The 23,072-nt window shown below is 47.1% G+C and overlaps 1 protein-coding gene across 4 annotated transcripts in view; it reads right to left on the bottom strand.

Moving 5' to 3' along the window:
• AHI1 (Abelson helper integration site 1) overlaps nt 1-23,072 on the bottom strand; it is an 862,008-nt gene that overhangs the window by 518,521 nt on the left and 320,415 nt on the right. For all 4 annotated transcript variants that reach the window (XM_078649231.1, XM_078649230.1, XM_078649229.1 and 1 more), the window contains exons 12-13: nt 4,888-5,011; nt 2,447-2,676 (exon numbers count right to left, since the gene is read on the bottom strand). In XM_078649231.1, coding sequence (XP_078505357.1) covers nt 2,447-2,676; nt 4,888-5,011 — 354 coding nt within the window. The remainder of the gene's footprint in view (nt 1-2,446; nt 2,677-4,887; nt 5,012-23,072) is intronic.

Raw genomic sequence — 23,072 nt, 5'->3', positions numbered from 1 at the left:
TTTCCCTGAAACCGGTCCCAGGATGCTTTTTTCCCATCCAGGGAGGACCTGGCTTGGCAGGTCGAGCTGGACTAGTCCCATGAGTCACATGGTAAAGGCTGATTGTCATATATCTGGGTCTGCTAAATAGAACAGGTAAACCCTGCCAGAGTTAATTTGTGGGTCCCAAAAGGGGGGATCCTAATGATAGGGGAAGTGGTGACACAATTCTACGTATCAGAATCAACAAAACACCTTTAAGAGAGGACGTCGCTACGTGGCTCTTGCCGACTTTGAAGATCCAGATCCTTCCCCTCCCCTGCTGGCGATCCTGTATGTGCCCCATCCTCTTCAGGACCCGTCTATGACCCTGGACGACCCTAAGATCCCGATTGGCTAAAAGTGCCCCTATCCCCGTCGCCCTGGGGGCCCTCCCTGGCTTCCTGCGACCCTATCATTGATCCGAACTTGACGGGAAATCGACCCAGGTTTTAATAAATGACCCATCTGAGACGCCTTTCTCCTGCTATGTTTGGGAATTCAGACCTGCTCCAGTGGAATTGTTGGTCGCGATTTGGCCCAATTTAGATCCCCCCCTCCAGAGAATCACATACCGTTTGATGCAGAGAATTTTCCCTGATGTCCACGAAGTCCGCTAGACGGTAGACTTCTTTAACGTGAAAAGAGCGTGTATGTCCCCACCTCTTGGTCCTCTTCGCCCTGATGAAGGTGCAGCCCAAATAGGCTCCGCATCGAAACGCGCGTTGGCGTGATCTACATGGATGGCCTCTAGTGTAGTCGTTATCAAATCACATTGCCCACCTTGTTCTTGCCTCCATGTTGTTAATTTAGTCCTAGCAGCTTTAAAATCAGTTACCTGCAGGCTATAATGTACCTCCATTATTTTATGTGTGTGCTTGTACTATTATAGTGAGTTAGTTTGAGAGTGAGTGTATGTTTAGTGAATGACTGCGGAAGTGTGTGGGACATGAATAAATGTTTTGTTCTCTGTGAAGCCTAATTGTGACCTACATTATATGTAATGTACAATACACTGTTGCGCATTTGTCTTAAAGTCCATACATGGATTTAAATATGAACCACCATTTTATTAATAAATCAACTCTATTTTCATAAAAAGGTGTATCTAACTCGTGTGATGTTTTGTTGACTCTGATACGTAGAATTGTGTCACCACTCCCCCTATCATTAGGATCCCCCCTTTTGGGACCCACAAATTAGCTCTGGCAGGGTTTACCTGTTCTATTTAGCTGTTTTCTCCCCTTTCTTCCTGCCAATATTCGAACCATCCCACTGGGAAACCCCCTTCTATTCTGTTGATATATCTGGGTCTGAACTGGGGTGGCTAAGTGAGCTAAAGAACGATGATGGATTCAATCCAGATCTGTGACTGGGGGTGAGTCTGAAAAGTTTCAGCGCTCTGTCCATCATCTCCTTGTGTTTGCTTTGTAGATGAAAGAGGACTCAGCACAGGTCTTGGAGCTGAAATGGAAGTCAGCACCAAAGTCTGTGGACAACAAGAGGTGGATTCCAGGGGTTCAGGTGGCATTGAGGATGGCTTCGCTGGCAGTAGCTCAACTGGAGACCATTGCAAATCTTGGGGGCAAGAAAGTGAACCAGGTGGAGACCGTAGACTGCCGGTAGGCCTCCCTAAAGGCCATCAGGGGGAGCTGGTAGACTGCTGGTAGGCCTTTCTAAAGTCCTTTACCTCCTGTGACATTGCCAATGGCACAGGGTACTCAAGGCAACTTGGGCTCAACCGTGGAATCGGCTTCTCGATCAGGAGTGAGACAGAGTGCACCCTAATGCCCTCGTAATTTCTCTTTAGATAGAGAGTGGCGGGATGAGGTTGAGTCCTGCTTCACCTTGTGTTTCCTCCTTGATTTGAACTTTGACGTACCAGATGACTTTGACCACGAAGAAGACCAGTTGTGGAATCATCCTTGAAAGGGGAATAGTTTATGTCCTCAACTTTGAGAACGAGACGGACCTATACAAGGCTTGAGACTTCTTTCAATGTTCTGCGATATACAGCTTCACTTCACAGTCCTGGATCGCCTACGGGTGCATGAGGGCATATTCATTAGACGACTTGCAGTTGTGCCTCAAGCCCAAACACTAAAGCTATACCTTGTGTGAGTCCATCATCAACATCCGTTTCCAACATGGATAAGGCCCCATAATTTTAGGTGGGGACAGTGTTCCCTGGCACACTGGAATTCAATTTGAAAAAATTGTAAAGCTGTCAGAAAAATCATATTAATTTGAAATTGTCCATCACCATAAATATCATACAGTCTTAATGGTCAAAATTCCTATCATTCCCATGAGATCGAGACAGGTGCATAACAATAGGCAAGATTATCAATAAATATGAAATACACATGTCCAGAATAGAGTCCATTTGAGTTTGCAAAGCATGTTCAGTAACACTCAGTAAAAATACCTTTGTCATCAAAGCAAAGTGTGTTAATAAAGCTTTTGTGGCCATCCAATTCCTGCAGGAGTTGTCCATGGATTTCTTTTGCCATCACATTCCATATGCGCACCACGGAGTCGTAACATCCTGTCACGACCAAATATTCAGCCACAGGGTGATACTTGGCAGTGTAAACAAAAGCAGGGTGAGGGAAAACTTTCAAAGCAGATGTAGAGTGGGCCTCGATTTTCCACATTCTACAAGAAAACAAAAAGAAAGTTATTTAAGTGGCATACATTTGGCTACCAGTGAATGTGCATCCCTATCTAGCAAGCTTACAAAACACCAGCAATAACATGTATTGCGAAAAATCAATGAAAAAAAACAATGACAAGTTAAATTCAAACAGTAAAGCAAAGGTAGGGGGAGGAGTCTGAAAAAAGGCGGGAGAAGAGTAGTTAAAGTGAAAGGGATGGAGAGATAAGGCACACAGAGGGAGACTGTCAGATCAGTACCCTTCCTTTGCACAATCATCACATAATTATTGTTTCAATAGTCTTCCTTCTCTACAACACTTAGCTCGCATAGGCCCTCATTACGAAGTGAAATTTGGCGCAAGTATACAGGGTCTTGGGGGGTTAGAGTTAGGCATAATCTATGGAACAGCCAGTACTGTACAACACATTCTAGCAATTACAAGTATCTTCCCCAGAAGAGGGATATGCGATCTGACTGAGCAATACTGTATCTTTTTGTGGACAGTTTCCCCAGATTTTGTTACATGTTCCTCCTACACTCAACTGGAAGAAAAAGGCAACTGGTAAGGTGGGGGTGGCATAGTCTCCTTCTCCCATGCTGTCGCATTGGTCAGGGGTGGCAGGGTTGTGCTGCTGCCCACAGGCCACGGCACAAGAAGCAGCAAAGTGAGGTTGTGCGTCTTTGGTTCAATCCAAAATTATCAGGTGCAGAGATTGTGGAGTCATTAATTTCAGGATAGGACAGACCTGGTATCACTAGATGAAGATTTGTCACTTAAGCTTATCACTCCAGGTAAAATCCAACATTTCACAAAGAGGGCTTTAGTCAGTAATTAGGCATAATTGTGGGAAACATTTATTCAGTCTTCGACACTTGTTCATTTCAACTTTTTAACCTCTGTTGAATGTGACTCTTCATCATCTTTTTAGCCTCCAAACTCCCTGCAGTAAAACTTTCTAATGTGTTGCCCAAAATACTGATTTTCTCTGCAATGATCTGCCTCTCCATGCTTTCCTCAATCTATTGAAAAAGCTTCTCTTTCAGTGACCTTATCCTCACACCATTGCTCACACTGCCGCCTGACCTTATTCACACACCACTGCTCACACTGAATCCTACAGTGGATGGCTCAGAATGTTTTTTATAGCCTCACTGTTGCCCTATACAATTAATCTTCAGTCTAAAGTCCCCAAAACGACCGTTCTTTCAGACAAATGTTTACTTTTCTTAAACCTTTCCTATTCCAAGTCTACCTCTAGAACATGCCCTCTCTCCAATACTGAGGTATTATTTTTTCAACATTTCCAAGGTACTGTGATGTCTCGTTTTTCCTTAACTGTGTGGCATTCTGGAAAAAGTGCTATAAAATATAAAAGATGCACAACTTTATAACTACATTACCATAATAGTTTAAAAAGAAGATATTCTTTCACATATGCTATCTTAAATTGAACACAGTGGACCAAAATGGGTACATTTCGGATTTCTGCCTTTTAATGTTAATTCCTTTTAATTAAATTACTACACCAAAGTACTCGACCTACGTTATAACAACTGGAATTTGATAGTGACAGGGTTTTGAGCAGGAAAGAATCTAAAAATCGGGTCTTTATATGCACTTTAAACCCAGCATTTTTAGTTGCTTTGAATTCATCCTTTGGAGAGTAATATTTCTCATATTTTTAGAATATCTACGTAACTTAAATTTACAAACAACTGATGTATTTGAATGTGAGTAATTCCGTATCTCAGTAGTTAATAAGAAAACCGGCCTGGATTGGTATGCATGGACTAAAGTTGGAAAACATATGAATAGTAAAGAACAGGCAAAAAAACATGGGACCTCTTTAGGTAAATTACAACACTATTTTCAGGTGCTAATGGTGTTCATACATTGCTTTATGTCTCACAATACTGTTAGCCAATAGAAGTGCTATGTTATTATTAAAACACTCAAGACATATTAAGCCTACATGTCAATGGTTTGAGTCATTTTTGTTGGATTTGTGATTACTTCCAATACAACAGGTAATGCTGGCTTAGTAAAATACACCCATGTAAATATTTATATGATATAAAGAAAGTTTCTCTGACACCTGTGCATGTTCTCAGTTCACCCAGAAACCGGCAAACATTCTAGTAAGTGCCTCCCTCAGAGAAACATAGCAAAACGAAATCTTAAATGCACAATATTTTCTATCCTCACTGACCTGGCCGTGCCATCTGAGGATGCAGTAAGAAGATTCTGATTATCTGTTGACCAACAAATATCGTAAACAATATTGAGGTGGCCATGAAGCTCTTGCAAATACTGCCCAGAGGGAATCTCATACACTGAGTGGAAATAAAAGACACTGTTAGAAATCAGGAGAAGTAACTAATTACAATGAACAGCCAACAAGTTATACAAAGCAGCTTACTACAAGTAATATATCTTACAAATTGTTACAGTAACATATGTTATCCATCAGAATAAATACTATAATGAAACAATATAATTTCATTCTCTGCAAAATTATGCAAACCAGGTATGAAGTCTGCATAAAAGAAATCAATTCTAGGGCAGGACCGGAGGTGAGGATTATGCTGTAACTTCCTTTATTCCTACAGCCAGCAGTGTTCAATTTAAACATATAACAAAACAAGCATTTACAATGCAATGGTTTCGCCTTTGGAAAAGTTAGAGCTATTGGCATTGCTCACACACAGAGCCCCACACACAAATACACACACACACACAGAGCCGGACACACACACACAGAGCCAGACACACAGAGCCAGACACACACACAGAGCCAGACACACACACAGAGCCAGACACACACACAGAGCCAGACACACACACAGAGCCAGACACACACACAGAGCCAGACACACACACACAGAGCCAGACACACACACAGAGCCAGACACACACACAGAGCCAGACACACACACAGAGCCAGACACACACACACACAGAGCCAGACACACACACAGACAGAGCCAGACACACAGACAGAGCCAGACACACAGACAGAGCCAGACACACACACACAGCCAGACACACACACACACAGAGCCAGACACACACACACAGAGCCAGACACACACACACAGAGCCAGACACACACACACACACACACACACAGCCAGACACCCATTCCTAAATATGATATTTCTACCATGAATAGTTTGCAGGTTTTGCTCTGGCAGTGTTTGTATCTCGCAATATGACTGTAATAAAAAGCGGTTGATTTGGCTTCAAAGAGGACATAAAACATTTGTTGCTTGCTGTAAAACTGTCCAATGTTTTTTTACTCTGAGGATGAAGCAAGGAGATGTGATTACGGGCAGAGCTCTGGGCTTTGGAACTGTGGAAGGAGAGCTGAGGGCGGGGAACGGACAGCGGGAGGGGGGCGGGAACACGAGCAGCGGGACGGCATGAGAAGACAACATCCTTCTTTTACAATTTAGTGTGAACGTAGCTGTGCCGTGTTTTGGATTGTTATCATTGATCTGAAATTATTGTAAGTGGCAGTGTTTGTATCTCGCAATATGACTGTAATAAAAAGCGGTTGATTTGGCTTCAAAGAGGACATAAAACATTTGTTGCTTGCTGTAAAACTGTCCGAGGGTTTTTTACTCTGAGGATGAAGCAAGGAGATGTGATTACGGGCAGAGCTCTGGGCTTTGGAACTGGGGAAGGAGAGCTGCTGGCGGGGAACGGACAGCGGGAGGGGGGCGGGAACACGAGCAGCGGGACGGCATGAGAAGACAACATCCTTCTTTTACAATTTAGTGTGAACGTAGCTGTGCCGTGTTTTGGATTGTTATCATTGATCTGAAATTATTGTAAGTGGCAGTGTTTGTATCTCGCAATATGACTGTAATAAAAAGCGGTTGATTGACTTTACCAGGTATTTGCATTTTTTACCGGCCTGTAAGGATATGTGATTACGGGCAGAGCTCTGGGCTTTGGAACTGGGGAAGGAGAGCTGCGGGCAGGGAACGGACAGCGGGAGGGGGGCGGGAACACGAGCAGCGGGACAGCATGAGAAGGGGAAACAATATCGGATTTTTGATTGTATCTAGATGTCAGAGCGCTTTACACGGACAGCGGGAGGGGGGGCGGGAACGGGCACAGGACAGCGGGAGGGGGGGGGCGGCGGGAACGGCCAGCACTCACCTGGACCTGGACTTCCTCCGGCGGCCGTGGTCGGCATGAAATGACGAATAAAAACAATTTTTTTTTTAAACGAAACTCCACCCACCGCCGCGATGACGACATCGCGGGAACGCCCCCGAATCTGGTCCGGCCTTGACGGACAGATCCGGCTCCCAATGGCTAGCCTCCATTTATGGAGCTAGCCAATGGGAGCCGGGGGACGTTCCTGAAGCCCATATTGTAAACAATAGATTTCGCCTGCGCCGAAAAGCTGCGCAGGCGAAACCTAAAAACTAGCACTCCCAAGGTGCTCTGGGCAGTCCATAGTGTCCACCAATCAGCATGCCCCGTCATCCCCGAAGGCATGTGCTTCCTGGGTCACCTCCTCTTTCTTTCCTTCTGCCACGCAGTTAAGTTCACTTTTCTACTCCTCCCATGTTTGAAGTGTTTGGGCTTTTATGGCATATTTGATGTGATGTTTGCTCATAAGAATTCTTTGTGGTTACAAGAATCTGTGGGTTCATGTTTATTTCAAGTGTGACTTTAGCAGGGATTATGCTTGGAGATCGTTTTGGCTTACCCTAAATGCCTCATACACGAGCGTGTAGAGAGATGCCTGAAATGTGTTTACTTTGAGGGTACCGGCGACCGTTTCAACGTCGGCGCTGTTCGCACTCGAGAGGCATAGCTGTCTGTTAGGCGCCGCCTCGTTTTTTCCTCAGCGTGCGCGGAGAGGGGAGTCTCGCGACGGGACCATCAGGACAAAGCGGGTCCGTAGCCGGTTTCCTATCGCTCCGGGACTTGTGGCTGTGAGGCGGCGGAGGTGAGAGGTTCATTACTTCCCTGGTGCTTTTAAGGGCAGCGGGAGCATTCCAAGGGAAAGCTTCGTTCGCGGCCCTGTTTCTGCCACAGTTGCGCGTCACCTCGCGGGGGCGCGGGATCGTCTCGCTGGTCCATGTTAGACTTCCGGTTGGGGACCGGCGAGTTTGAGCGCGCCCGCGAGTTTTGAATAGACGCACCAGGGCAATGCGGCGGCAATGTCTGGGACCATGACGCCTGCTTGCAGGCTGATTAATTTGCTGACAGCTTCACAGTGGGACACCCCTAGTGGTCAGATTTATTGCCGTGAGGCATTTTGCGGGCAGTTACGACCTTAAGGCTCGCTTGCTGTGGTGAGGCAGGCTCAGACATCAGAAACCCGGTGAGAGTAGGGTGAGTTGCCCCCCTTGTCACTGACCAGCCGCCGGGCAGCACAAAATTTAGCGATTTGCGCCTTAAAAACCCTGCCTTCTGGGCCTATACAAGAGGGTTAGCTTACCTGTGACAGCAATACTCTGCCAAACGATGGAGGCTGAGTATTCAGAGGAGGAGAACATCCAAGTCATTCCTTTGGATGATGACTTTTGCGATGCGGTCGACACATCCATCCATAAGGCCGTAGAGGCAGCAATGGGGCCCTTTGAACGACGCATTATGAAATATGCTTATTCCATCCAGACGGAGCAGTCCCAGCGCGCTGAGAAGCGGAAGCTGACCAAAGAACCTGAATAAGAGGCGTTTGAGCATCTGAAGACTGCATTCCTGGCTAAAACTCAACGTTTAGAGCACGATTTGCCCCCGGAAACCCCGGAGGAGCCGCATCTTGTTGGTGAAGGGGACGAGGATTCGGAAGGGAATTCCCTGGACGAGGCAGGCCCGTCCTCATGGTATACCAGCGCTCCCCCATCGGAGCCTTCGGCTCAACCTGAAGGATCTGCGGACATGCTGGTCCCCGAGGGCCTGGTACACCCCAGATCGTCTGCCTGGCTTCCATCGCCGAAGGTGTCTGCATTCGCGGCAAGTCAGCTCCGTAAGCCTCTCGAAAAGGAGGTTAGGGCCTGCCTTAGGGCTGAGTGCCCTAGACCGGCTTTGCCAGGGAAAGGGCCACAAATCCAGAGGTCAACCAGAAAATGGCGACTTTTCTTCAGAAATACATTTGAGATCCCAAAAAGGGTATCGACAGGTACTGGAAAAATTGCCAGGACAAGCTCCTCGACTTAACTGGGCCTCTCACAAAGATCCTGGAATTAGCTGAGGAGGCCAAGGCTTCGGGATAGGCCTTGTCCCCTGAGCGCATCTCTAATTGGATATTCGATAAGTAAAAGCACCCCCCTCCCCCAAGCGCCTTGAGACCCTCTGGGTGAGTAGTGCGCTATATAAATCTCTGAATTTGAACTTTAATTGGGTCCAGAGGGCAATCGTCTTCTTAGGAAATGCCAACTGCGCTCTCACTACGGAGAGGCGCCGCTCCTTCTTGCTCAAAGTGGACCCCAAGCTAGGTGACTTGGCCTCTTCAGAGGCGGTCACCATAGCGGATGGTGGCCTGTTCGGAGATCCTTTTATAAAGGAACTGACAAAATTTGTTTCGACATTTACATCGTTGGACAAGGCACATACTTCAATCAAGAAGGTGTTCCACACGCGTGTTTTTGTTAGCGCTGGTCGTGGCAGGGGCCGCTCGGCCGGCAAGTTCTACTCACAAGCTCCTCAGAGAGGCGGAAAGAAACCTGCGGATCCAGGACAGCAAGAGTTCTTCCAGTCCCGCCGGGGTTGCAGAGGCTGTGGTGGCAGAGGACGTGGCCAACAGGTGGCCGGTTCAGGTGAGTGCCTTTCCTCTGTCATATTTCGGAGTGGGGGGCAGGCTGGCTCTTTTCGAGAGCAATTGGAAGTCCATTACCTCAAACGCCTGGGTGTTGCAGACTGTAAGGGGTTTCCAGATAGAGTTTTACAGATTCCCTGTGCAAAACACTCAACCCCGACTGCTGCTTTTCACACGGGACACGGCCACTCTCATAGACAAAGAAGTGGCAGACCTCCTGCGGAAAGGGGTGATAGTCCCGGTCCCCTTACACCCACGCGGTTTTCTAAGCAACATCTTTGTGGTGGACAAGACGGATGGCGGTCAGCGCCCGTCATAAACCTCAAGGAGTTCAACCACTGGTTGGTCTACTGCCACTTCAAGATGGAAGGAATCCATTTTTTGACCGACCTTTTACAACCCGGGGATTGGATGGTACGCCTGGATCTGAAGGACGCGTACCTTACGGTGCCCGTGTTCCTCCTCACCGGCGATTCCTGCAGTTTGTGTGGAGGGATCAGGTGTACGAGTTTGCAACCCTTTCCTTTGGCCTCTTGTCAGCACCATGGTGCTTCACGAAGGTCCTCAAGTCAGTAGTGGAAACTCTACGAGGGAAAGGCCTGTGCCTCATCATCTATTTGGATGATATTTTGTTGCTGGAACAATGTCCAGAGCGGTTGGCCGATTGTCTCTAAAACACAACAGACTTGTTGCAGCACCTGGGGTTTGTCATCAACGACAAGAAATCCGTTCTGGTCCCTGCCCGTCAAGTGACCTTCCTAGGGTTCACCATCAATTCGGTGGCTCGGACCCTGAGCCTTCCTCCAAGAAAATTGTCAAGATCCGAAGGGAGCTTCGACGTACCTTGGCCCGCCCTTCCCCGTCGCTTCACCAGGTAGCGAGGGTGGTGGGTCTCTTGTCCTCGTCCATCCAGGCAATTTTCCCGGGGCCACTCCATTACAGAGCTCTTCAGCGCCTCAAGGCATCACATCTCCGCAGAGGGCTTCAGTACTCAGATCAAGTTTCTCTAACAGAGGAAGTACGCAGAGAAATGAGATGGTGGCTCGACCATATGGAAGCCTGGAATGGCAGGGCCACCTTTGGCTGTGACCCAGATTTGGTAATAGAGTCCGATGCCAGCAAACTGGGCTGGGGGGCCCGATGCAGGGACTCGTCTACAGGAGGAAAGTGGTCCGCCGTGGAAAGCCGGTTGCATATCAACTGCCTGGAATTGATGGCAGTCTCTTTCGCCATTCGCTGCTGGACCAAGGACAAGGTATCGTGCAACGTCCTATTGAAAATGGACAATGTATCAGCGGTGCGTTATATCAACCACTTGGGGGGACGAAGTCCAAAGCACTGGCAGACTTGGTCAAGGATCTGTGGACCTTTTGCCTGTCAAATGATATCTCACTCCCGGCAGAGTACCTTCCGGGAATCGCCAATGTGGTGGCGGACTGGTGTTCCAGGAGCTGGACGGATATGAGCCTCTGGCAACTCCAGCCTGCGGTTTTTCAGCGCCTCAATGACACATGGGGTCCGTTTCGGTGGATCTCTTTGTGTCCAGGCTAGACCACCAACTGCCGAAATTCTACAGTTGGGAGCCGGACCCTCTAGCAGCAGCCACGGATGCGTTCCTGCAGGATTGGTCAGTAGACGCGGGCTAAGCCTTTCCCCCGCTCGCAATGATCATGCGACTCATGACTCAGGTTCGCAGGCAGCGAGCGAAGGTCGTCTTGATCACCCCGTATTGGAAGTCTCAAGTGTGGTTTCCAGTTCTTCTGGAACTTTCTTGGGATTCTCCAATCCTATTACCCCGAGATCCTCTTCTTCTGAGGGATCCCCAAGGTCTCCCTCACCCCCTTCTCCGACAAGGGAGGATGCCACTTGTGGTGTGGTGGATTTCAGGCATAGATGGAGTCGGCAGACTATCGCAAGATGCTCAGAAGCTACTGGGGGCGGCATGGGCAGACAGCACCAACAAGCAGTACAAATCGGCCTGGGCTCGATGGGCCGGTTGGTGTATTCAGAACAACCAAGATCACATGGAATGCGATGTGGTAGCCATTCTCAATTTCTTGGCGTCTCTGGCGTCACAAGGCCTGGCTTATAGAACGATTAATTCTCATCGTTCAGCGATTTCCACGGGACATAGGCCGGTTTAGGGTAAGCCTGTGGGCGAACACCCAATGGTTTGCAAGTTGCTGAGGGGTGTTCGTTTGATGCTACCTCCGGAGCCCCGGTACTCCCCTTTGTGGGACGTTAACAAAGTCCTTCGTCTGTTTCTGTCCTGGCAGGCCAATAGGTATCTATCCAGGAAGGAATTATCAGTGAAATTGGCAGTGCTGTTATGCCTGGTTTCCTGTCGCAGGGTCTCAGATGTGCGGGCCTTGGACATTTCGGGTAGAGTGTAGACTCCTCAAGGGGTGCCTTTCCATATCGTCAGGAGGACAAAGTCGGATTCTAGGATCATTTCTTATCCATCTTTTGATAACTATCCTAAGGTGATAAGATGCCTTAAGGAATATGAGAATATGTCGGAAGAGACTCGCCCGCCGGGCGAACGTCAATTGCTGATTTTGTTGCGTAAGCCCATCAAAGCTGTTATACCACCAACGATTGCATGATGAATCAGATGGGTGATGCAGGAAGCGGGCATAAATGCCTTGCAGTTTGGCACCCATTCTGTGCGAGGAGCCATGGCGTCAAAGGCCTTCTCCCTGGGTGCCAGGTTGGAGGATATCCTGAACGCAGCAGACTGGTCGTCGGACTCGATGATCAAAAGATTCTATTTTAAACCAGTTGTGGATTTGGCCTCACTGGTGGTGGACAAGCTTTGAACGAGCATAATCCTCGCCTCCGGTCCTGCCATAGAATGAAAAATTTCCTAGTAACCATGACGGACAGTTTAAATTCTATTAAGGACGCGGAGGCGAGGATTATTCCCTCCCAGGGCTCTAACGAACTCCTGCTCTCGCCCGGGATTGAGTTTTCATAGCTTTGCCTTCTCTGGGAAAGCGAGGCCAAGTATAGTATAAGTATCTCTTTTATGTACTACTGGTTTAAGGTGCATGCCTTGTGTCATCCGGCTTCTGTTGTTATGGTTTATTGATGATCGTTGGGCTGGAGAACAGAGTCAAGGGCTTCTGGTTCTTTCTTTCAGGATCTGGTGGCGCCAAGAATGAGTGATGGATTCCTAATTGGTTTTGGCCGCAGTCAAAAAAGAGGAGGTGACCCAGGAAGCACACGCCTTCAGGGATGACGGGGCATGCTGATTGGTGGACACTATGGACTGCCCAGAGCACCTTGGGAGTGCTAGTTTTTTTTGTTATATGTTTAAGTTAAACACTGCTGGCTGTAGGAATAAAGGAAGTTACAGCATAATCCTCGCCTCCACGTCCTTAATAGAATTGAAACTTTCCGTCATGGTCACTAGGAAATTTTTCATTAATGATTATAATGCTTTTAATTTAAAAAAGTAATGCTGTTGAAAAAACTAAACGTAGACTTAAATTTTGGGCACTTTGACGTCTCAAAAAATATAACTATTATTTTTGTATGGAACAGTCTTCAAATGGTATGAAACAGGTACACTGGAGTCATAAGAAGGAACCAATACAAAAGGACAACCAATAAACTATACAAAGTAATATACTACCAGTAATATAGCTTCAAAATTCTGGTACTGTAAGGTGCTATATCCATCAGTTTGCCAATTACACAATGAAGCAATTTGTCTTCATTACCAGTATTTGAAAAACTATGTATACAGTGCATTGGGTCTGTATATAGTAAATCAATCATGGATTATAACCATGTTTGTAATGAGAAAAACTATAATTATGTGACAAAAATGAATGTAAACGTAATGTCTAGATTCTTATTTAGGATCTCAAAAATATAACCACTAGACAATATTTTTAAGAAGCATTTTCCAGAGTGTACGAAACAGGTTCAGTGTGGTCCTCAATTGTGATGCTGATTTTACACTTTCAAACTGAAAGGGGGCAGAGGTACCAATCCTTCCCATTTGGTTTTGTTTTTCTTTCATATTTTGGTTGTCTTTTGCAGGACTAGAACACAAAAACATAAACAATTCATTGTCACTGTACATCATAGGCACAGCATACATAGCGTCATCTTCAACTTTGTAATTGCATTCAACTGCACAGTGCAGAGAGAACAATGGGACAGAAATAAGTTAAATAAAGGAAGACATTTTTAAAGCATTTACAGTTCATAGATATTCAACAATATCACGGGGCTCACACAGAGTTCAACTCTACCATGACTGGTCCCAAGACCAGCTGTGAAAGGAGGATGATTGTGCGTGGGGCTAGCTATCCCACCATGTAAAAAATCCTAGCTAAAGGAATGCCAACCAAAAGACCAAAATACATACCGGCCTTGGGAAGCCAGGAATCTCCTTCATGGATAGCTGAGATGCCTCGTGGTAAAAGCCAGAGATAACTGGAAGCCACAATGCTGATACACTTGCGTTTGATCAAGACCAAACCACTGGGACAGGGAAAGTGAGGACCATGTACTAGACAGGCAAGACAGCCCAAACTACAGCGGAGATTAAAAAAAAAACATGCCCTTCTTGCCATCAGCGAGACCAGATGGACACAGTCCGGACAGAAAAGACTGGATACAGGTGGAATGCTTCTATATTTGAGACACAAGGAAGAGATCACCCAGCATACTCACAGAGTAGCACTGATGCTAATGCTAGCACTCAAGGGAGCTCTGGCTGAATCGGAAGCCTACAGTCCCAGAATCATCACAGCAACTTTCCGAACAAAGAAAAAGAGGACCAATATGAATGTTATCCAGTGCTATGCACCTACAAATGACAGCAAAGAAGAGCAAAAACTGAACAGTTATACAACAGACTCCAGCCCATCCTGGAGCAATGTTTTGAGAGAGACAACACTATACTGATGGGAGACCTCAATGCCAAGATTAAAAATGACAACTGTGGGTACAAAGAAGTCATGAACAACCAAGGCCTTGGCAACATGAAAGAGAATGATGAAAGGCTCACAGATCTCTGTGCCCTAATCAGCCGGTGATAGGCAGTAGTGTATTCACACACAAAAGAATACACATGGCAAAGTGGGTGTCTCCAGATCATTCAACAGAGAATCAGATTGACCATGTCTGCATTGCCAGAAGTTCTGGAGGTCCCTGCAGGATGTGAGAGTGATGAGAGGAGCGGATGTGGCGTCAGACCGCTAAACAAAGCAAGGATGGAACCCACAAACCAATGGCAGTGATATAACACCACCCTCCTCAAAGATCCCCAGAAATGGAGTGAATACTCAGTCACCCTCAGTAACAGGTTTCTAGTCCTGCAAGAACTAGTCAACGACAGACACCCAGTAGAAAGTCAGTGGGCGAAGATCAAAGAAACAGTGACATCAACCTGCCAGGAGGTACTGGGCCCCAAGAAACACCAGTATAAAGAATGGATTTCAGCTGAGACGCTCTGCAAAATCCAAGCGAGAAGGCAAAAGACAGCTGCAGTCAACACCAGCCGAACAAGAAATATAGAAGATGACACAACCTAACAACCACACAACGTAACAAAGAAAACTGAGGCCAGGAAGGCAGAGAGTCAAGAAGAACAGTTCTAGCTGTATAATCACTTAACCAAGAAGCAAATACAGAATAGCACCGGATGCTCGAGATCAAGAGATTGCTACAGGAATGGAGAAAGGACTGGAAGCCAAACACAGCATGACGAATAAGGGGAATTTTATCAGTGTGGACATACCTTGCTGCACGATAGCACAAATCTAAGCCATGGGACAGGAAAGTCGAAAATGTGGAAAACGCAACCATTATGAAAAGATTTGCAAGGCCCCCAATAAAGAAATGTTATGTTATATATTATGTTGATTTGTATAGTGCCCTAATCACCTGAGAGGGTATCCAGGTGTTTGGGCAGGTGTGTAGATTTGTGGTCCCCAAGGTGCTTACACGAATAGTAAGGTCTTCAGCTTCTTGTGGAACTCAAGAAGTGCGGAGGAGGCTCTGGTTGTAGAGGGAAGTTGGTTCATATCTTGGGTGCGATGTAGGAGAATGAGCGTCCTCGTTTTTGCTTTTGCAGATGCAGAGAATGAGTGAGAGTGAGGCAAAGTGTAGGTGGTTGGTGGAAGTGTATGCAGCTGTTCTGGTATTCTGGCCCTGTGTTGTGTAGGGTTTTGTATGTGTGAGTGAAAAGGCTGAATAGGCTGCGCTTGTGAATGGGGGGAGCCCGTAAATCTTCCTAAGGTGTGGTGTGACGTGGGTGAATTGTGGGAGGTTGAGTATCCATCGTGCAGCGGTGTTCTGGATGGTCTGGAGTCTGTGTAGGAGTTGTTTGGAGATTCCGGCTTCGAGAGTATTGCCGGAGTCAACCCTGCTGGTGAGGAGTGCTAGCGTGATGGTCAATCCAATGTTCTGAGGCAACCGTTAGAAGATTTTTCACAGCATGCGTAGGATGTGGAAGGAGGAGATGCACACTACGCTGACTTGTCCCGTCATGTTGAGCTTGTCGTCTAGGATGATCCCTAGATTTGTTGTGTGGTGTGTGGGAGTGGGTGTTGGTACTAGCTCCGACGCCTACCAGGTGGATTCACATGGGGAGATCTTGTTGTCGAAGACCAGTACTTCTGTCTTGTCAGCATTGAGCTGCAGGAAGTTGGTTCAAATTCAGAAATTTGCAGAAGTTCAAGAGGGAATCTGACTTATCATCCCGCTATGGTCATAAATGACAGAAGCAGTAGCACATCTTGATCATGCATGATGTCACTTACAGCCTCTCACTCACAAAAAAGACATCATGAAAATCACAAAGAACCTCTGTGTCGGGATAGTCAGTGTGAAGTAGAATACCCATGCCTCAACTGGTGAATGAGAAATCACACAGCTTATTTTGTCTTCAACAACTGAGCTTTTTGAACTAAATATTCAACGCAGAAACGAGAAAAATTAACCCCATGATATAAGTGCAAATCAAAGATGCTGAAGTCTAAACACGGATGACAAAAGACTCCATCGACTTGTTTAGGAAAAATTAAGACACTCATGTAAAAACCAGAAAGTGGATGTTGACAACGATGTAACAGATTGACCCATACCGGCAGCTCGCCTTCTGCCAGTATGATTCACACTTCTAAACAACTGACACTAACTGTTCCATATAATGTAGAAGATTCAACTGTGGTTAGACAATTTCCAAAAATGTAAACAGGATTGGGGAAGATGAAAAACTTTGAGGTGAGATTACATATTAATGATGACATAAAATAAGAAGCTGCATACTCATTGGAACAGACAACAAAGTACCTTTGGCCAGCGTCCAACCAACCTCCTGCTTGGCAAAGAAATTCAAATGAAAATATCAGGCTGAGGAGCTTAAGCAAACCAGTCCCCAGGTTCCATAAATGACCATTGTCAGTTCACCAACTGTACATCTGACAAAACTCCCTGTAGGGAAAAAGTCCACAAGAAAGAGGTGGACGGTTAGATTAACCCGTTTGCTGCTTCGAACGATCAGCGTCAGTGCTGAACGTTCGAAGAAACGGGTGCAGCCGCGTCGGCCGTTGGACATGCGCAGCACCAGGAAGGTAGCTTGCGCGACGTCCAACGGCCGACGGCAGCAGCGAAGGGGTTAAAGAGAAGAAACAGGGACGAACTGCAGTGGAGACTAGCTTCCACTTAACAGTAAGAGTGAGATGAAAAAACGGAGGCGTGGTCGATATAACTAAGGGTGTGGCTTAAAAGCAGTTAGCTACAAATATGTGTTTAGCATAGTATGCCACCCGACTGGTAGTTTACTGCTTCTATCATTGCATCCATATATAAATTACCATGAGTAACATAACACCTACAACAAACCAAGACTATTGGCTCTTTCAATGTTTGCTAGTTGCATAAGATAAATAAGAAACAACCATGGCTTCATTGTATAGAATATTGAAAATGTTTCAGTTCTGAAATGAGGCTGCGAAATAACTATAACAAGTCTCTTTGAAGTTACCTCAAAGGCACTGATAGGTGGTACTGCTGCAGAGTTAAGATTTGTTTTTCACCCTGAGGATGAGGGCAAAAATGTAGAGCCCAATAGGACCAGTCTCAGCACCTGCTTTTCAGAACGGTCCTGAGTGAGAGTATTTTTAAGCGGGAGTTTACAAAATAAGATAAAGATGCTCCATTTCTTCGGATCCATCTGTTCAGTTTGTTGGTGTAAAAGGATTTCATACCATCTCCCTGCTTTGTTGTATTTCCCCGTCCCCCTACCATTTTTGACGCATTGTCTCCCCCAGGACCTGTACTGCGTTTTGCAGAAGGGTTTTCGCTAGATGCGCCCACACGCATAACAGGAGTACAAATATAAATTTGCTGAATAACTGAAAACCAAAACAGACATGGAAAGTTTACTTCACAGCTTATGGAAGACTCTATCGATATTTAAGAAGCCCTCCCCTTCTATAGGAAAATCACTGAAGATTCGCTTTATTCAGCCAGGAATAAAGGGCGTTGTTAAAAAAACATAAGGCCTACGTAAGATTGTGTAAATTGACGCACACATCAGCAGGGCCCTTGCATACAGCTCCGATTCACGCACTTTATTTCTTCAGAGATTCCCACTCATAAGACTTTAAATAACAGTCGAACAATAAGATAACAGTATGAAACCAGGAACTGATACTAAGAATGGAGCACAAGCTGATGCGCACGTAAAAGCATGAGTGTCAAGTCTAGCTGCAAATCTACTAGAAAAGAGAGATACAGAACTTGAACTGGCTAAGCAAGTAATGTGAAAACGTTTAGACAATTACCCCGAAGCCAGCATAAGAATGAGATATCTCATAGCCAGAATGACTCCTATAAGACTTAAGGCACCAATTGCACTGTTTCTCTTTGTTTTATTATTATTAATAAATATATATATATATATATATATATATATATATATATGTTTATGCAATGCCCTCGAGCTTGAGAAGGCACTCGACGCTCTCCCTGTTCATTATGCACGCCCTGCTGATGGTCCCCCTTCATGGCAATGCTTCGTTCTCAGGCATGGTCCGACGCGTTTCAGGGCTGGCACGCCCCTTCCTCATGGACAGGCACTGGGGATGAAATGATGAAACGCCTTTCCTTTTCAACATCACTTTTATTTGATGCGAGAACGCCCATCTGGGCGTGGTACAGTTTTGGACAGCCAGCTAGCTGCTGGGATTTGTAGTCCAAGAAAGGCGAGTAAGTATTCCTTTAGTAGGCTCAGTTACCCCACGTGAATTTTCCTTTGTTGGTTAGAACCTTAAGTAGGTGGATTGTCATGTGAGCGACCTTTTTTTCTCCCAAGGGAAAACGTGCATCCCGGAATGGAGCAGTTCCTTTCTGTAAGCCTCCTCGCACTCAGACACGCAGGCTGCAGTCTGTCTGAATCGAGAATGGTGCTCTTCTCCACGGCCAAGGTGCCGTGTGAAATGTGTTTATGCAATGCCCTCGAGCTTGAGAAGGCACTCGACGCTCTCCCTGTTCATTATGCACGCCCTGCTGATGGTCCCCCTTCATGGCAATGCTTCGTTCTCAGGCATGGTCCGACGCGTTTCAGGGCTGGCACGCCCCTTCCTCATGGACAGGCACTGGGGATGAAATGATGAAACGCCTTTCCTTTTCAACATCACTTTTATTTGATGCGAGAACGCCCATCTGGGCGTGGTACAGTTTTGGACAGCCAGCTAGCTGCTGGGATTTGTAGTCCAAGAAAGGCGAGTAAGTATTCCTTTAGTAGGCTCAGTTACCCCACGTGAATTTTCCTTTGATGGTTAGAACCTTAAGTAGGTGGATTGTCATGTGAGCGACCTTTTTTTTCTCCCAAGGGAAAACGTGCATCCCGGAATGGAGCAGTTCCTTTCTGTAAGCCTCCTCGCACTCAGACACGCAGGCTGCAGTCTGTCTGAATCGAGAATGGTGCTCTTCTCCACGGCCAAGGTGCCGTGTGAAATGTGTTTATGCAATGCCCTCGAGCTTGAGAAGGCACTCGACGCTCTCCCTGTTCATTATGCACGCCCTGCTGATGGTCCCCCTTCATGGCAATGCTTCGTTCTCAGGCATGGTCCGACGCGTTTCAGGGCTGGCACGCCCCTTCCTCATGGACAGGCACTGGGGATGAAATGATGAAACGCCTTTCCTTTTCAACATCACTTTTATTTGATGCGAGAACGCCCATCTGGGCGTGGTACAGTTTTGGACAGCCAGCTAGCTGCTGGGATTTGTAGTCCAAGAAAGGCGAGTAAGTATTCCTTTAGTAGGCTCAGTTACCCCACGTGAATTTTCCTTTGTTGGTTAGAACCTTAAGTAGGTGGATTGTCATGTGAGCGACCTTTTTTTCTCCCAAGGGAAAACGTGCATCCCGGAATGGAGCAGTTCCTTTCTGTAAGCCTCCTCGCACTCAGACACGCAGGCTGCAGTCTGTCTGAATCGAGAATGGTGCTCTTCTCCACGGCCAAGGTGCCGTGTGAAATGTGTTTATGCAATGCCCTCGAGCTTGAGAAGGCACTCGACGCTCTCCCTGTTCATTATGCACGCCCTGCTGATGGTCCCCCTTCATGGCAATGCTTCGTTCTCAGGCATGGTCCGACGCGTTTCAGGGCTGGCACGCCCCTTCCTCATGGACAGGCACTGGGGATGAAATGATGAAACGCCTTTCCTTTTCAACATCACTTTTATTTGATGCGAGAACGCCCATCTGGGCGTGGTACAGTTTTGGACAGCCAGCTAGCTGCTGGGATTTGTAGTCCAAGAAAGGCGAGTAAGTATTCCTTTAGTAGGCTCAGTTACCCCACGTGAATTTTCCTTTGTTGGTTAGAACCTTAAGTAGGTGGATTGTCATGTGAGCGACCTTTTTTTCTCCCAAGGGAAAACGTGCATCCCGGAATGGAGCAGTTCCTTTCTGTAAGCCTCCTCGCACTCAGACACGCAGGCTGCAGTCTGTCTGAATCGAGAATGGTGCTCTTCTCCACGGCCAAGGTGCCGTGTGAAATGTGTTTATGCAATGCCCTCGAGCTTGAGAAGGCACTCGACGCTCTCCCTGTTCATTATGCACGCCCTGCTGATGGTCCCCCTTCATGGCAATGCTTCGTTCTCAGGCATGGTCCGACGCGTTTCAGGGCTGGCACGCCCCTTCCTCATGGACAGGCACTGGGGATGAAATGATGAAACGCCTTTCCTTTTCAACATCACTTTTATTTGATGCGAGAACGCCCATCTGGGCGTGGTACAGTTTTGGACAGCCAGCTAGCTGCTGGGATTTGTAGTCCAAGAAAGGCGAGTAAGTATTCCTTTAGTAGGCTCAGTTACCCCACGTGAATTTTCCTTTGTTGGTTAGAACCTTAAGTAGGTGGATTGTCATGTGAGCGACCTTTTTTTCTCCCAAGGGAAAACGTGCATCCCGGAATGGAGCAGTTCCTTTCTGTAAGCCTCCTCGCACTCAGACACGCAGGCTGCAGTCTGTCTGAATCGAGAATGGTGCTCTTCTCCACGGCCAAGGTGCCGTGTGAAATGTGTTTATGCAATGCCCTCGAGCTTGAGAAGGCACTCGACGCTCTCCCTGTTCATTATGCACGCCCTGCTGATGGTCCCCCTTCATGGCAATGCTTCGTTCTCAGGCATGGTCCGACGCGTTTCAGGGCTGGCACGCCCCTTCCTCATGGACAGGCACTGGGGATGAAATGATGAAACGCCTTTCCTTTTCAACATCACTTTTATTTGATGCGAGAACGCCCATCTGGGCGTGGTACAGTTTTGGACAGCCAGCTAGCTGCTGGGATTTGTAGTCCAAGAAAGGCGAGTAAGTATTCCTTTAGTAGGCTCAGTTACCCCACGTGAATTTTCCTTTGTTGGTTAGAACCTTAAGTAGGTGGATTGTCATGTGAGCGACCTTTTTTTCTCCCAAGGGAAAACGTGCATCCCGGAATGGAGCAGTTCCTTTCTGTAAGCCTCCTCGCACTCAGACACGCAGGCTGCAGTCTGTCTGAATCGAGAATGGTGCTCTTCTCCACGGCCAAGGTGCCGTGTGAAATGTGTTTATGCAATGCCCTCGAGCTTGAGAAGGCACTCGACGCTCTCCCTGTTCATTATGCACGCCCTGCTGATGGTCCCCCTTCATGGCAATGCTTCGTTCTCAGGCATGGTCCGACGCGTTTCAGGGCTGGCACGCCCCTTCCTCATGGACAGGCACTGGGGATGAAATGATGAAACGCCTTTCCTTTTCAACATCACTTTTATTTGATGCGAGAACGCCCATCTGGGCGTGGTACAGTTTTGGACAGCCAGCTAGCTGCTGGGATTTGTAGTCCAAGAAAGGCGAGTAAGTATTCCTTTAGTAGGCTCAGTTACCCCACGTGAATTTTCCTTTGTTGGTTAGAACCTTAAGTAGGTGGATTGTCATGTGAGCGACCTTTTTTTCTCCCAAGGGAAAACGTGCATCCCGGAATGGAGCAGTTCCTTTCTGTAAGCCTCCTCGCACTCAGACACGCAGGCTGCAGTCTGTCTGAATCGAGAATGGTGCTCTTCTCCACGGCCAAGGTGATGTTGAAAAGGAAAGGCGTTTCATCATTTCATCCCCAGTGCCTGTCCATGAGGAAGGGGCGTGCCAGCCCTGAAACGCGTCGGACCATGCCTGAGAACGAAGCATTGCCATGAAGGGGGACCATCAGCAGGGCGTGCATAATGAACAGGGAGAGCGTCGAGTGCCTTCTCAAGCTCGAGGGCATTGCATAAACACATTTCACACGGCACCTTGGCCGTGGAGAAGAGCACCATTCTCGATTCAGACAGACTGCAGCCTGCGTGTCTGAGTGCGAGGAGGCTTACAGAAAGGAACTGCTCCATTCCGGGATGCACGTTTTCCCTTGGGAGAAAAAAAGGTCGCTCACATGACAATCCACCTACTTAAGGTTCTAACCAACAAAGGAAAATTCACGTGGGGTAACTGAGCCTACTAAAGGAATACTTACTCGCCTTTCTTGGACTACAAATCCCAGCAGCTAGCTGGCTGTCCAAAACTGTACCACGCCCAGATGGGCGTTCTCGCATCAAATAAAAGTGATGTTGAAAAGGAAAGGCGTTTCATCATTTCATCCCCAGTGCCTGTCCATGAGGAAGGGGCGTGCCAGCCCTGAAACGCGTCGGACCATGCCTGAGAACGAAGCATTGCCATGAAGGGGGACCATCAGCAGGGCGTGCATAATGAACAGGGAGAGCGTCGAGTGCCTTCTCAAGCTCGAGGGCATTGCATAAACACATTTCACACGGCACCTTGGCCGTGGAGAAGAGCACCATTCTCGATTCAGACAGACTGCAGCCTGCGTGTCTGAGTGCGAGGAGGCTTACAGAAAGGAACTGCTCCATTCCGGGATGCACGTTTTCCCTTGGGAGAAAAAAAGGTCGCTCACATGACAATCCACCTACTTAAGGTTCTAACCAACAAAGGAAAATTCACGTGGGGTAACTGAGCCTACTAAAGGAATACTTACTCGCCTTTCTTGGACTACAAATCCCAGCAGCTAGCTGGCTGTCCAAAACTGTACCACGCCCAGATGGGCGTTCTCGCATCAAACAAAAGTGAT

Source organism: Lissotriton helveticus, chromosome 6 (genome assembly GCF_964261635.1).
Source record: "Lissotriton helveticus chromosome 6, aLisHel1.1, whole genome shotgun sequence".
Lineage (NCBI taxonomy): Eukaryota > Metazoa > Chordata > Amphibia > Caudata > Salamandridae > Lissotriton > Lissotriton helveticus.
The sequence above is the reverse complement of the archived record's forward strand: the minus strand, read 5'-3'. Positions and strand labels throughout refer to the sequence as shown.